Source organism: Pangasianodon hypophthalmus, chromosome 9 (assembly GCF_027358585.1).
Source record: "Pangasianodon hypophthalmus isolate fPanHyp1 chromosome 9, fPanHyp1.pri, whole genome shotgun sequence".
Lineage (NCBI taxonomy): Eukaryota > Metazoa > Chordata > Actinopteri > Siluriformes > Pangasiidae > Pangasianodon > Pangasianodon hypophthalmus.
Window position 1 is genome coordinate 14,756,981 of NC_069718.1, and position 15,222 is coordinate 14,772,202.

At 39.9% G+C, this 15,222-nt stretch overlaps 1 protein-coding gene across 1 annotated transcript in view; it reads right to left on the reverse strand.

The window, feature by feature from the left end:
* The window catches only part of furinb (furin (paired basic amino acid cleaving enzyme) b), an 88,609-nt gene that overhangs the window by 5,742 nt on the left and 67,645 nt on the right, over positions 1-15,222 (reverse strand). The window contains exons 9-14 of the mRNA XM_026919561.3: positions 10,653-10,865; positions 4,893-4,993; positions 2,021-2,124; positions 1,791-1,908; positions 854-1,033; positions 503-627 (exon numbers count right to left, since the gene is read on the reverse strand). Coding sequence (XP_026775362.1) covers positions 503-627; positions 854-1,033; positions 1,791-1,908; positions 2,021-2,124; positions 4,893-4,993; positions 10,653-10,865 — 841 coding nt within the window. The remainder of the gene's footprint in view (positions 1-502; positions 628-853; positions 1,034-1,790; positions 1,909-2,020; positions 2,125-4,892; positions 4,994-10,652; positions 10,866-15,222) is intronic.

A 15,222-nucleotide genomic window follows, 5' to 3' on the forward strand; every position in this document is an offset into this window, starting at 1 on the left:
AGTTATCTAATCAGCCAATCGTGGCAGCAATACAATCCAAAATACAAAAAAAATAATAATAATCATGCATATACAGGTCAACGGCTTCAGTTAATGCTGTCATCAAAGATCAGAATGGGGAAAAAATGTGATCTCAGTAACTTTAACCCTGATATGCTTAATGGTACCAGAGCTGGTTTGAGTATTTCAAAAACTGCTGATCTCCTGGGAATTTCACACACTGAATATTCTTGACCTGTATCTGCATGATTTTTGTATTGCGCTACTGCATCATGACTGACTGATTAGATAACTGCATGAATGTGCAGTTGTCCAGGTGTTCCTAATAAAGTGGAAGGCAAGTGTATATGTTTGAATGACAGAAAATAATAATGGTTTTAGTCCAAAGTAAAGTTGATGACAGAAGAGGTCTGGCCAAATCCTAACCATGAACCATCTCATAACAGTCTGATGTGATATTTCAATCTTTAAAATAACTGTCATTTGATATTCAGAATTTTACCATAATCATTAAGCCCAGCCACATTCTCTATTTCCAGTGTCCACTCTCCTTGTGGGTCCTCATCCCATGCATGTGTGCTCATGAAGGCCCAGTCATTGAAACCCTCTGGCGAATTGTCCTGGGGCCTGAGACACGCACACACACAGGCACACACTCAGGAGTATGCAAACAATCTTGTGCTAATGTGATTCAACATTTACTACATTTGTGTAATTGAAAACATCTATTCTGCCTGGGAGAGTAATCAAGCAAGAGTAATCAACGAATACTTGATGAAATGTATAAACAGCTGAAATTTGTGTGGCCTTGTTTAATATTAAGTTATTGTGTATGATATGTGTGTGTGTTTACCTGGGAGCTAGCAGTGTGGATCGGGTCCCCAGAGGGCTGAAGAGGTGGATGGCCAGATTCCCTCTGTGTGTGTATGATAGTGTGAGTCTGGCCTGCACATGCTCCAGTGAGCTCACAAAATCAGGCTGTCCTAAACAGGCATCCACACTCTTGCTGAACACCAGATGGTTCCTCACATCCCTACAACACAGCAGCATGACATGAATTGATACCGACAAGAATGCTGGACTCATTTGAAAACAAAGTTGAAAGCAAAATTAGACCTTTTCATTCACTATGTGCAATCTTTTTTTTTTTTTTTTTTAATCACTGCTTCATGCTGAGCATTTGCAGTATAATCCCAATAAAAACTGAAACAGTAGCACTGACTGATTGACAGTGAATAGATTTCAAGCCATGTTAAAATTTCACCCAGACTCAAGAACTATTTTACTTTGTTGGTAATGTGTTTTGTTTGTTAAAGCAGCAAACAAATATGTTAAATAAAGGGCATTTTTATAAGGGCAGAAACAGAAATATTGATATCAGCTATTAAGTATCTCTACCTCCCAAAAATAGAAGGGCACAATCCAAAGCACAAATTTCACTATCTGGCAAGAGCATAACAGTTTTTGTCTAGCTTTATTCCCACCTAATACAGTATCTGAAATAGTGTGGTAAAGAGCTGAAGTTTCTAAATGATATTAGAATAATGTCTAGACAAAGTCAGTTAGGATTCAATTAGAAATAGTTTAAGCAGTATCATCATCATCCTGAATCTGTCAGCTGTAACAAGTGTGCAGTACTCATCTGTTGTCGACAATATTGGAGGCATGATTAGTAGCACTTAAAAAAAATTACAAAGCTGTAATTTTCTGCATTGCTGAAATCACAGACACAGGCATCTAACCTCCTTAGGCAGCTCGCCCTGTGTGTGCATTTCTTTGATCTTTTGTACCTGGGTTCAGTTAGCATGTCGATAACACACTTGTGTTGCGGCCCCACGCTGGTCCAGTTCCGGGCCAATGCCACCATGGCACTTGCGTCTAGCAGACCATAGCCATATGAGTGGCTCACTGCCAGAAAATGAGAGAGAGAGAGAGAGAGAGGGAGGTGAAGTCAGCCAAGTTTATTTGAGCCATGCAGCTGTTTCCAATTCCCAATTGGATGACAACATCTGTTTATTACCTAAGCGGCCTACTCCATTGGTCCTCCAATCGTTTGTGATGAGGTGGGCGGGACGTGCTGCTCTAATCACCAGGTGTTGCATGTCCCTCCAGGTCAAATTCATACTGCATTGAGACAAAGAGAGAAAAAAGGAGGAAGGGGAAAGTCATTATTGTAATATGAATCCATGAATGCATTTAGGCAAAATCTCCAAAGACCAATGTGATTTCTACTTGTCTTAAAGTTTTTGCCTCTGTGCTCTGCTCATTGCATGCATTTGTTAATCTGAATAGTTGCTGCACTACATGGCACAACACATGGCCGTGTGAGCATGAGCAGCCCACACAGAGGCATATAAACATCCAGCAGTGCTGCTAACGTTAAATGTTGCTTAAGAATTTTCCACAAAAAAACTATCCTAAGTGGCTTTTACTCTAATACTTTAATATGAAAAATGAAACGTCATATGATCTGGCATTCACAAATCTAAAATGAAAGTCAAGTTAATCACCTTAATAAATGACACTGCAATTGAATTTACCATATATGTAATTTATAATCAGGACAGTGCAAAGGCTGACCTAGAGATGACTGGGCAATGCAGCACACAGGATACTCTCAGAGAAAATAAACAGCCCCATCCTTTCCACACAGAAACAGGCTCTGAAGTCACCTTCAACTAAACATCATCATAAACACCACCCCGAGATTTAATAGGGAGAAAAAGTGCCATAAGGGGAGAGAGGGAGAGAGAGAGAGAGAGAGAGACAGGCACCTGGAGCAAATATAATCAAAGCATGCATCAGAGGGGTTTACTGACCCAAACGGCAGGGACTGAAACAGAAAACCTACATACTGCTTTCTACACAACACTCCATTGTTTCAAAATGTCTGAATGGAACATGCCTGTCAGTGATCTCCAGCCCTTAAATGATACTGTACTTCTGTGGACAAAACCACATCTCCTCCTTTGTTCTGTGGGGAACAAAAAATGCAATTTGCTGATTGGTAATATTTCATGGTCTTATTGGCACTCTTCAGTGTGGAAGGATTATTGAGGATGATGACTAGGTATTATGAGGATGCCACTGAGCTCTTCTGAAACTCCTTTCTCAGCTAAAACTGGCGAACAACTCCATTCTTCTGTGCTCAACTCTCCATCACATTTCATGGAGGACACATCAGATTTGTAAAAGTGAATTACAGGTACTGAATGTGTATTTGTGTTAGGGCTGTTAAAGTAATCATATTTCAATCATAATCATGTTCTCTTGTTTCATCAATGAATTAAACATCCAACTGACATACTGTCTAGCTAATTAACTAATGCTAGATATAGTATTTTATAGACTGATATCTGGTGCTTTAAATCATGTATAACTCAGTGATATGATTCAGTGATGTATCCATTGGAAGGAATATAGTCTTATTAAGTTAAAAAAAAACAACTTGTTTTCTGTAAAACACCTCATAAATTACTGGCATCTTCCATGAAAACATTTTTCAACAAAACACTGGTTTCAAAACAAACCCTTACAATTAAATTTTGTGACACCTAAAATTTATGCATGTGAACTTCCCTCTTCAATTCAGACCACAGCTTTTCATTAGGGTTCGAATCCAGAGTCAGAGGTGATCATAGTAAAACACTTTTCTTGTTTTCTTTAACCACTTTTGTGTTGATCTGGAAGAATATTTGCCTTATCATGTCATCATCAAGACTGAACCTCCTGGCAGGGGCAACCAGATTTTGGGCTGTAATATCCTGGTATTTAGCAGAACTCATGATGTCATCAATCTTCACAAGAGCCCCTGAACCATCAGCAACAATGCAGCCCCAAAGCATAACTAGTCCACCTCCATATTTAACAGTGGAGTATCAGGTGCTTTTCCTTGTATGCAGTCCCATTTTGTCACCAAACATGCTGATGGTGAACACAACCAAAAAGTTTGATTCAGAATTCATCTTACTACATGATGCCAACTGTAGTTCTAATGATGCTTGGTGAAGTTCAGGTTCTGCATTTTTTCAAATGCTCTCAGTAAGTGCTACTTCCCTGCAACAATTCCAAACAGGTTGTTTTAAAAGTGGTGCTTATGAAATGTGACAACCACAAGAATTAGCTAAACTGTGTGCTTCTAAAACTGTGATCTTTGGGCTCTTCTTTATGAAACTTTTGTACAGTATGCCAGATCAGAGAAGAGCCTTGATGCTCTTGTCTTTCTTGTATCTTGAGAGTTGCTGGATCCAGTACAAGCCATGCTGGATCCTTGGAGGGCGCATGGTGCAGAGCAGGTTGTAGTAAGTTTTTGGCTTTAAGGCCATGTTTTTGAGAGAAAATACTTTAAAAAGTAAAATACTTTAAAAAATAATTTAAAAAGTAGTTCTAATGTGAATGTCTCTTTGTTAGCATAAAGATAAATAATTTCTCCCATTGTTTGAGTGAAAAAAAAAAAAAAACTAATTATTGTGTGTAAAGTAAATCATTTTTGCTTGTTTTTGTTCATTTTTATGGAGGGCATTGTATGCATCTGAAGCATATATCCTGTCTGGGAGAGTAATCAGGGAATACCTGAAAGAATTGAATAAACATGCATGACTTAATGACAAAATGGTGAAAGAGAGAGTGACTGACTGGGTCTATGACTGACAGACTGTATTGTAGACAGGTGATGACTGTATCACTGTCACTATGAAAAGATGAAATGTGAATGTGTGTGTTCATGGGGTAAATGAGTATTTAAAACTGAAGCATGTGAGTTAATGCAGGTTAGTGAAGAGTTGGATTCAGGTGGCAGGCCGTTTGTTGTATATATGTGATGTGTCTGCCAATGTGTGTCCCCTAAGTGTGTGTGTGTGAGTGTGCATGTGTTGGCTGGTTTAGTCACTCACTTAGCTTCCAGGGCGAGAGCAATAATGCCGGCAGCCAGAGGGGCTGAAGCAGACGTGCCAGTGTGTGAATCCGTGCACTTGTTCCTCAGATCGGTTGTCACCTACACACACACACACACACACACACACACACACACACACACACACACACAAAACGGTGAGAAATTAGATATTATGAAAGTCACTGAAAACATACAGAACATACAGAACATACAGCTAGGTGACAGCCTGTATCATTGACACATCTGACAACGCTGGCATTCGGAGCAACCTCTGTCCCTCATTCACTCACTGCTGCTGGGACTTCCGGCTGTCCTGAAAATTAATAGGATGGCAGCATCATCATCGCTGCTGACTGGGCATGAGTTTAATTAGGGCCTCTGAGACCTGTGGCAGTCCTGGCATTCTCCTACAGTCTGAGATAGAACATGGTCCAGCCCCAGGCAACAATACCATCAAGATTCACATACAGTAACAGAGCCACACACATACACTCAATTGCCAGCTTATTAAGTACATCTATCACTAGTGGCTATAAATTGAATAACAGGTCTAAGACCCCCTGTCTTTCAAAGATAAAATCAACATAATTTCATTGCTGGCACCCATGTCAGATTATTTGCTTTTAACAAATGTCATTAATGCAGATATTTTTGGGTTTTTGTGGAATCAATTGCAATAGCACCACCAATCATCATAAGAAAAATAGAAATACATAGAATGCTATGAAGAAGCGATGCTAGGGCTGATTTATATAGACTATAGATTTGTTCACTGACCTGTAGACTGATGACAGTAAGTTTAATGTTTTTTCACACTTTTTTTTCCACAAAGAAAAAACTGAAATCTGCCTTTAAATGTGTGTATGTGTAATTGTTTTGCCCCACATCAATCTTATTATGATCTTATCATTGCAAACAAGACCTTGTGATATAATGCATTCATTGCGCAACGGTAATATTTTGATAATGTTGAAAGATATTAGTTATTAGCCCTCACATCTAATGTCATGATCAGCCGTCACTAAAACTTGCCTTGAATAATTAGCTCAGTAGTACTCTAGCCACCACTGACAAGATATTACACATATGGTGGATCACTCTCAGTACAGCAAGGACATAGTAGAGGGAAGTTAGTGTGTGGCACTGACACTGGAATGGCTAGATGGTGAAACACAAATGGTGCATGGAAAAGATGAGCTACAGTCTTTACTCCAGTACTGTTGCTGCACTAGATATACTTTTATCAGCACCACCCAACCTAACATGCCACTACAATGTCTCTATCACTGCTGCACTGAGAATGGTCTTACTGCTCCTATGGTGGTTCCCTTCCATTGATGGATAAGGCAGACAAATTGTGCATAGCAAAAGATGGGCTACAGTTAATAATTATATACCTACAAAATGCACTTATATGGTAGGTATACATTATAAAAAGGCAGATAAGTGTAAACACTGGGTGGATGTACCAAATAAATGAGTGTAGTACTTACTCTTTGCATGTATTCACAGCCATGCATTAGCACTCACACACACACACACACACACGGACAAACACTCAAGCACACTCCCAAATAGCACTAAATAAATAGTGTTTATAAAACTCCATTCCCTCCAAAACCACCAGCCAGAATCGGGATTACCCCTGACACCTTAACAAAATGGAAGGGCCAAGGGAAAGAGCGAAATGCTATCAATGTCAAAAGCATGCACATAGGGACCCACTCCACAATTTCAAATGAGCTGTTTGCGGCCGGCTGCTTCTCCTGTGCTGGGGATAAATGAGGCGAAAAACAGAGAGAGAGAGTGAGAGAGAGAGAGAGAAATGTTCATCTCCAGAATCCACAATCACTCTCACTGGCACATATAATTACTGGCAAATCATAGAGAATTAGGCGATTGTCCCTCAGGCAGAAGAATATGGTGAGCACCTCAACAAGTAGCATGAAAGGTTTAAAAGGCTTATCAGACTACATTGTTGAAACTGTAAAGCCTATCCACAAATGTAATGTGCTTTCAGCTTAGGCTTAAAGGATTTAATTAACTTTAAAGTCTGTGTCTAAATTAGTTGTAAGTTGGTGTGGTGTGACTGATGACACCACACACTTCTGGAAGAAATAAGAGCACCCTAACAAATATATACAACATACAGTCAGGTCCATAAATATTGGGACATTGACACAATTCTAACATTTTTGGCTCTATACACCACCACAATGGATTTCAAATGAAACGAACAAGATGTGCTTTAACTGCAGACTGTCAGCTTTAATTTGAGGGTATTTACATCCAAATCAGGTGAACGGTGTAGGAATTACAACAGTTTGCATATGTGCCTCCCACTTGTTAAGGGACCAAAAGTAATGTCACGGAATAATAATCATAAATCAAACTTTCACTTTTTAATACTTGGTTGCAAATCCTTTGCAGTCAATTACAGCCCGAAGTCTGGAACGCATAGACATCACCAGACGCTGGGTTTCGTCTCTGGTGATGCTCTGCCAGGCCTCTACTGCAACTGTCTTCAGTTCCTGCTTGTTCTTGGGGCATTTTCCCTTCAGTTTTGTCTTCAGCAAGTGAAATGCATGCTCAATCGGATTCAGGTCAGGTGATTGACTTGGCCATTGCATAACAGTCCACTTCTTTCCCTTCAAAAACTCTTTGGTTGCTTTTGCAGTATGCTTTGGGTCATTGTCCATCTGCACTGTGAAGCGCCATCCAATGAGTTCTGAAGCATTTGGCTGAATATGAGCAGATAAAATTGCCCGAAACATTTCAGAATTCATCCTGCTGCTTTTGTCAGCAGTCACATCATCAATAAATACAAGAGAACCAGTTCCATTGGCAGCCATACATGCCCACGCCATGACACTACCACGCCATGACACTACCACCACCATGCTTCACTGATGAGGTGGTATGCTTAGGATCATGAGCAGTTCCGTTCCTTCTCCAGACTCTTCTCTTCCTATCACTCTGGTACAAGTTGATCTTGGTCTCATCTGTCCATAGGATGTTGTTCCAGAACTGTGAAGGCTTTTTTAGATGTCGTTTGGCAAACTCTAATTTGGCCTTCCTGTTTTTGAGGCTCACCAATGGTTTACATCTTGTGGTGAACCCTCTGTATTCACTGTGGTGAAGTCTTCTCTTGATTGTTGACTTTGACACACATACACATCACCAGGGAAAGAATTCTTCGGTCATCCACCACAGTTGTTTTCCGTGGTCTTCCGGGTCTTTTGGTGTTGCTGAGCTCACCGGTGCGTTCCTTCTTTTTAAGAATGTTCCAAACAGTTGTTTTGGCCACGCCTAATGTTTTTGCTATCTCTCTGATGGGTTTTTGTTTTTTCAGCCTAATGATGGCTTGCTTCACTGATAGTGACAGCTCTTTGGATCTCATCTTGAGAGTTGACAGCAACAGATTCCAAATGCAAATAGCACACTTGAAATGAACTCTGGACCTTTTATCTGCTCATTGTAATTGGGATAATGAGGGAATAACACACACCTGGCCATGGAACAGCTGAGAAGCCAATTGTCCCATCACTTTTGGTCCCTTAACAAGTGGGAGGCACATATGCAAACTGTTGTAATTCCTACACCGTTCACCTGATTTGGATGTAAATACCCTCAAATTAAAGCTGACAGTCTGCAGTTAAAGCACATCTTGTTCGTTTCATTTGAAATCCATTGTGGTGGTGTATAGAGCCAAAAATGTTTTGTGTCGATGTCCCAATATTTATGGACCTGACTGTATGTGCTTGTATTGCGCACAGATCTTGTGTGCAGATCTTGGCCTATATGTTATCACTAACACTGTTCCTCACAGTTATGCACTGACTATCATTCACTACACTTATCTCTCTTTATCTCTCTCTTCTCTGTGAATTTTGTGACATAGGAGGCAAATACATCCTGCCTGCACTGTTCCTAGTAAATTTCTGAACATGTTTTTGAGAACCTTACCAGTGGAAGCTTAATCCCCTGAGGCCATGAGATATTTCCCTACACAGCTTGCGAGAACATGCAGGAATGCAGATACTGGAATAATTTCTCTCTCCTCGTCTCACATTCTTTTTCACCACAAGGTGTAACAGCTGTTACCTATCCTCCTCGTGTAGAACAATGAAACACTCATTGTAACTGTGCAAGAAAGCTAGCATCTGTTCCTTTTTCAGACACGCACAGATCTGCTTCGAGAACAGGCGTTAATTAGCATGTAGGTGTGTGTTTGCATGCATACATGTGTGGGTCTATACACTGTGTATATATAGACATATAAAAGGCTAAATTTACCTGTAATCAAACTTGCTGTCTTAATAGAAGCGTGTGTGATGAGATGCACAGCATTCAATGGACACAATGGTGTGGAGAGACATGCTTAACAGACACAGAGCACTGCTTACAAGAATGAAAACTGCCTGTACTCATTTATATGTATGAGATCAAGTTGGCCTGCTGTGTGCAGGCTATTAAACAGAATCATCTGAAGGTCAGCTGATACTTGAACTATGAATGTGTGTGTTAGGCTGGTATTAGTAAATATTTAAATCATACAAAATATTTAAAATAGGAATCCACACAACATATCATATAATACAGGGTGTCTATATGAATTGACATGTTACAAACAAACAAACAAACAAACACAAGTCACTTTAATAGGAATGCTGGTCCACCTGCTCAATTATCCAATCAGACAAGCATGTGGCTCAAGGGCATTAGTTAATGTTCACAGCAGACACCAAAATGGGGAAAAATGTGATCTCAGTAACTTTGACCATGGCATGGTTGTTGATGCCAGATAGAATCTCAGGGGATTTTCACACACAAAAAGCGTCAGTTCTGTGGGCAGAAATGCCTTGTTGATGAGAGAAGTCAGAGGAAGACTGACTGGTTCAAGCTGACAGGAAGTGACTCAACCACTCCGCTGGTCTTTTTCCAATCTTCAGCTGTCCAGTTTGGGTCATCCTGTGCCCACTGTAGTCTCAGATTCCTGTTCTTGGCTGACAGGAGTGGAACCCAATGTGGTCTTCTGCTGTTGTTGCCCATCCACCTCAAGGTTTGATGAGTTACTGTAACCCTCCTGTCAGCACGAACCAGTCTGACCATTTTCCTCTGATCTCTCTTCAACAAGGCATTTCCTCTGGCAGAACTGATGCTCACTAGGTGTTTTATGCTTTTCACACAACTCTGTATAAACTCTGGAGACTGTTGTATGTGAAAATCTCCTGAGATCCCCTCTGGAACCAACAACCATGCCAGGGTCAAAGGTACTGAGATCACATTTTTCCCCACTCTGATGTTTGATGTGACACTAACTGAAGCTCCCGACCTGTATCTGCATGATTTTATGCATTGTGCTGCTGCCAGAAGAACTTAATTAGCCATTCATAGACTAACAGCACTCTGATATATGTTGTATGCCTATTAAGACTGATCCAGATAGACATATTGCTGTTAGATCTAGTTAGATTTTTTGCAATAAAATAGTCATAAACATTTTCTAATTCTATTTATGATAATCTATAATTTTTTGATAAAATAAAATTGAAGATAAATGACACTTGATGAAGGAATTGAGAATTTTTGCTTTACTGATGATAGTAATCTTTGCCAGTATGGATGCCATTACATAATAACAATTAATAATGATAATAAAATGTGACATTTAGGTTTTAGTTTTTTGTTTTTAGCCTAGTGTGGCTTGAATTTCAGTTTCAGCCAAAAATGTAGGATGAGTGTGTTCACTACTCACAATCTGTTTCTCGTTGAGGTTGCCACTGCTGTAGGTGGTAGCGAGTGTGGAGGAGCAGGCCTCGCTGTACCATGGCACATTGCCATACTGAGTCGTGCTGCTAATGGACAATGTGTAGATGCTGTTGGTGTAGCCATCACAGTTACAGCTGTCCTTCTCCCGGCCACCGTTACCTGATGCCCACACAAAAATCGAGCCCAGACCACCTCGACCCTATATGACACACACACTCATCTCACTTTGTATAAATCCTCCATTCTCCATATACAGACGTGTGACACATTAAATGAAAAAAAATGATATTTTCATGATACTCATGAGAGCATTCAGTGAGCCCTCATGCCCTGTGGGTGGGGGTGTTGTCATCCTGGAAGAGACCATTCCCATTAGGATAGAAATGTTTCATCATACTGTAGGTTTCATAAAAGTGATCAGTCAAAATAACTTTACATTAATTTGCTGTGATTTGGTGGTAGACTTACAGTCCACACACACCTCAATGTGATTATATACGAGATACAAAGTGAGCGCAGTGCAAAACATCATGAATATCTCTTCATATTTCCTCTATCTGCAAATCCTCCATTTTATATAAATAATTTAGCAAACAGCAAGTTAAATCAACACTGAGATGTGTGTCAAATTTAAGTCAGGGAATAAGAAAATTAGAGAGAGGCCATGGATTTACCCTGGGAACTGAAAGAAGCAGATAAAAGGAGCACCTGACCTAAAAGAGAGAAATATTTGCAGCTAAAATGGACAGAATAAGTAAAGACATGAGAACAAATAATAAATAAATAAGGAGGGAAAAGAAGGAATAAAAAAATAGTTCAGGCAAAATTAAAATGCCCAGTCTTCCCACTTACCCCAAGTGTAGTTGATTAACCAAGACAGGTTTGGTGTCCGAAGTTTAATTTTCTAGTTTTGAATTGGAAGCTAATGCTGCTAGGATACTTTATAGCTCTTCAATTAGCATTGTGCACTTCTATAGCCAAATAATACATTAATAGTTTCATAATAGCAGAATAATTAGATATTAAAAAATACAGTACACACACTATATATTTTAATGACTTAGAGATTTTTTCATAAATGCTTATGTTTGAAATTTGTTTCTAATATTTGGACATAGACAAAATTATTGTTATTTTAGTGGTCTACCACAGTATATTGTAGTTGAAATTAAATAATGAATATTAACAACTCTAGCTGCAGACTTTCAGCTTTGATTTGAATGTATTTATATCACTTTTAATTAGACAATTAGCTGCTCAGCTGTTCCATGGCCAGGCGTGTGTTATTCTTTCATTATTTGACTTGCATGTAAGCAGATAAAAGAGTTGATTGTGGCATTTGCATTTGGAATCTGTTGCTGCTAATTCTCAAAAATGAAATCCAAAGAGCTGTCACTGCCAATGAAGCAAACCACCATTAGGCTGCAAAATCAGAACAAATCCATCAGAGAGACAGCAAAAACATTATGTGTGGCCAAATTAACTATTTAGTACATTCTTAAAAAGAAAGAATGCACTGGTGAGCTCAGGAACACCAAAAGACCCAGAAGCCCCAGGTTTACCACAAGATTTAAACGACTGGTAAGCCTCAAAACAGGAAGACCAGAGTTTGCCAAAAAAATATCTGAAAAACCCATACAGTTCTGAAACATCTTGTGAGCAGATGAGACAAAGATCAACTTGTGCCAGAATGAAGGGAAGCGAAGAATTTGGAGAAAGGAAGGAACTGTTCTCTGAAGCTTACCACCTCATCTTATGGCGTGGGCATGTAGTGCTGCCAATGGAACTGGATCCCTTGTCTTTATTATGTGACAGTTGACAAAAGCAGCAGGATGAATTCTGAAGTGTGTAGGGTTATATTATCTGCTTAAATTCAGCCAAAAGCTCCAAAATTCATTGGATGGTGCTTCACACTGCAGATGGACACTGACTGAAACATACCCAAGAATTTTTTAAGGCAAAGTCAAGTCAGGTGTATTTTTATTGTCATTCCTCTATATAGCTTTCATGCATTGGAATGAAATGTCATTTCTCTAGGACCATGGTACAACACATAACAGTATGCAAGACTAAATAAAGTGCAAATACACAACAGTCTGACTTTCTCAGGGAATTAACTGTTGCGGAGTCTGCTGGTGGTGGCACGGATACTCCTGTACCTTCTGCCAGATGGCAGGAGGGATGGGTGAGAGGGGCTGTCCGCAATACTTGTGGTTTTGCGGATGAAGCAGTTGTTGTATGAGGTGTCGATGGTGGGTAGGGAGACTCTGATGATCTTTTCAGCTGTCCTCACAATCTGCTGTAGGGTTTTGCGGTCGGAGACTGCGCAGTTCCTGTACCACACGTTGAGACAGTTGGTCAGGACGCTCTCTATTGTCCTTCTTTAGAAGGTTGCAAAGATGGGAGGAGGGAGTTTGGTTCTCTTCAGCCTCCACAGGAAGGGGAGGCGCTGCTGGGCCTTCTTGGCTAGGCAGGTGGTGTTGAGAGTCCAGGAGAGGTCCTCTGTCATACGCACACCAAAAAAACTTGGAGCTTTAGACTCTCTCCACAGTTGTCCTGTTGATGTGCAGGAGTGAGTGGTCTGCTCAGGTCCTCCGAAAGTCAACAACAATCTTTTAGCCTTATCGACATTAAGAGATAGAATGGTGTGTCTACACCGTTTTGCGATCTGGTTCACCTCCCTGTATGCTGACTCATCATTATTGCTGATGAGGCCCACAACTGTAGTGTCATCAGCAAACGTGCTGACGTGATTCGAACTGTACTTTGTAACACAGTCAGCAGTATGAACAGCAGTGGACTGAGCACGCAGCCCTGGGGCATGCCGGTGTTCAGTGGAGTGGTGCTGGAGGTGGATTTGCCGATCCGGATAGACTGTGGTATCCCAGTTAAAAAGTCCAGGATCCAGGTGCAGAGGGCTGTGGTCAGACCCCACAGGCTTTGCTTTCCTAACAGTTGTTGTGGGATGATTGTGTTGAATGCTGAACTGAAGTCTATGAACAAACATTCTTACATAGCAGTCCTTTTTGTCCAGATGGGTCAGAGAAAGGTGGATGGTAGCAGAGATGATGTCCTCTGTTGGTTGGTTGTGATGGTAGGAAGTGTTTTGGGTTTTCAGCAGCAAATACATGTCAGCAGTCATCCACAGTTTCTGGTTTGCACATGTGGTGATGGTCTTGAAAAGAGTCACATCATTTATGCACTTGCTAAAGTGGAGTGTTCTGCAGTGGCAATGTAAATCACCTGACCTGAATCCAACTGAGCTGCATTTCACTTGCTGAAGGCAAAACTAAAGGCATAACACCCCGGGAACAAGCAGGAACTGAAGCCTTGCAGAGCATCACCAGGAAAGAAACCCAGCGTCTGGTGATATATATGACTTCAAGCAGTCATTGACTAGAAAGGACTTGCAACTAAGTATTAAAATGTTATTTTAATGTTATTATGTTAATTTTGCAATCACTTTTGATCCCTTAAAAAGTATAACAAATGCGGTAATTCCTACACCATTCACCTGATTTGGATGTAAATACCCATAAATTAAACCTGAAAGTTTGCACTTTGAGCTTATATACTGTTCGTTATTTAATTTGAACTACAACATATACTGCGGTAGACAGCTAAAATAACAATGAAGTTGTCAATGTCCAAATATTTTAGGTCCTGACTGTAAATAGTGAATTTAATGTCCACATATAGATTTTTAATGTTAAGGCCACGTTTTTATTTAAGATTAAATTGTTTTCATTTAGAACTTAGGAGAAGCAGTGAGGAATTTGGGCTACTTGGAAGCTTTTAGAAAAGCAAAACAAAACTGAACATACTTACAGCAAGATAACTAACGCAGTTCGCTAATTCATTTCATTTATAATCAACTAGCTAACGATATAAAGAATGAGCCCAGAAGCCTAAGTGCATTAACACGTGTGCGTGCTTTTCCTGGCCCCTATTTAAGCCAGGAAAACGTAAATGGAGCTAAATAAAATATTCCATGATGTTCTTGATTAATACTAAAGGACAGGTCACACCAGACATGAGTAAAGTTCAGTTTTTAAGAACTCTTTCAGTTCTTTTTCTTTTCTTTTCTTTTTAAAAAGCATTTTAATCCACACCAGCTGAAGCCATGCCCTTGTTTTATGCTTCATGTCTATTTTTTTCCACTTGTGCAAGATTACCTTAAACTCCACAAATCCATTCAAATCTCAAAACCACTTTCTATACACTGTTCACTTTATTTAAAATCAAAGACGATATGATTATGCAACCTGTACAGAAAACCTGTATAGCTGTACAAGAAACCTGTATGGCTGTATAACAAACATGTATAGCTGCATAGCAAGGTGTTTGTATGGCATGATACTCATTTTTCACCAATTAGTAAACAGGGGTGTTCGGTCAGTGTGGCTGAGAAGGGGGTAAACCCCATATAAGGAGTGACATCAAATCAACATGGCTGCGCACAGCATCAGAAATAAACAAAGTAGCACTTCTTAACTTTAAATGAGTTATACTGTATATACAAGTATTTGCTGTAGATCAATCAACATACGGACATA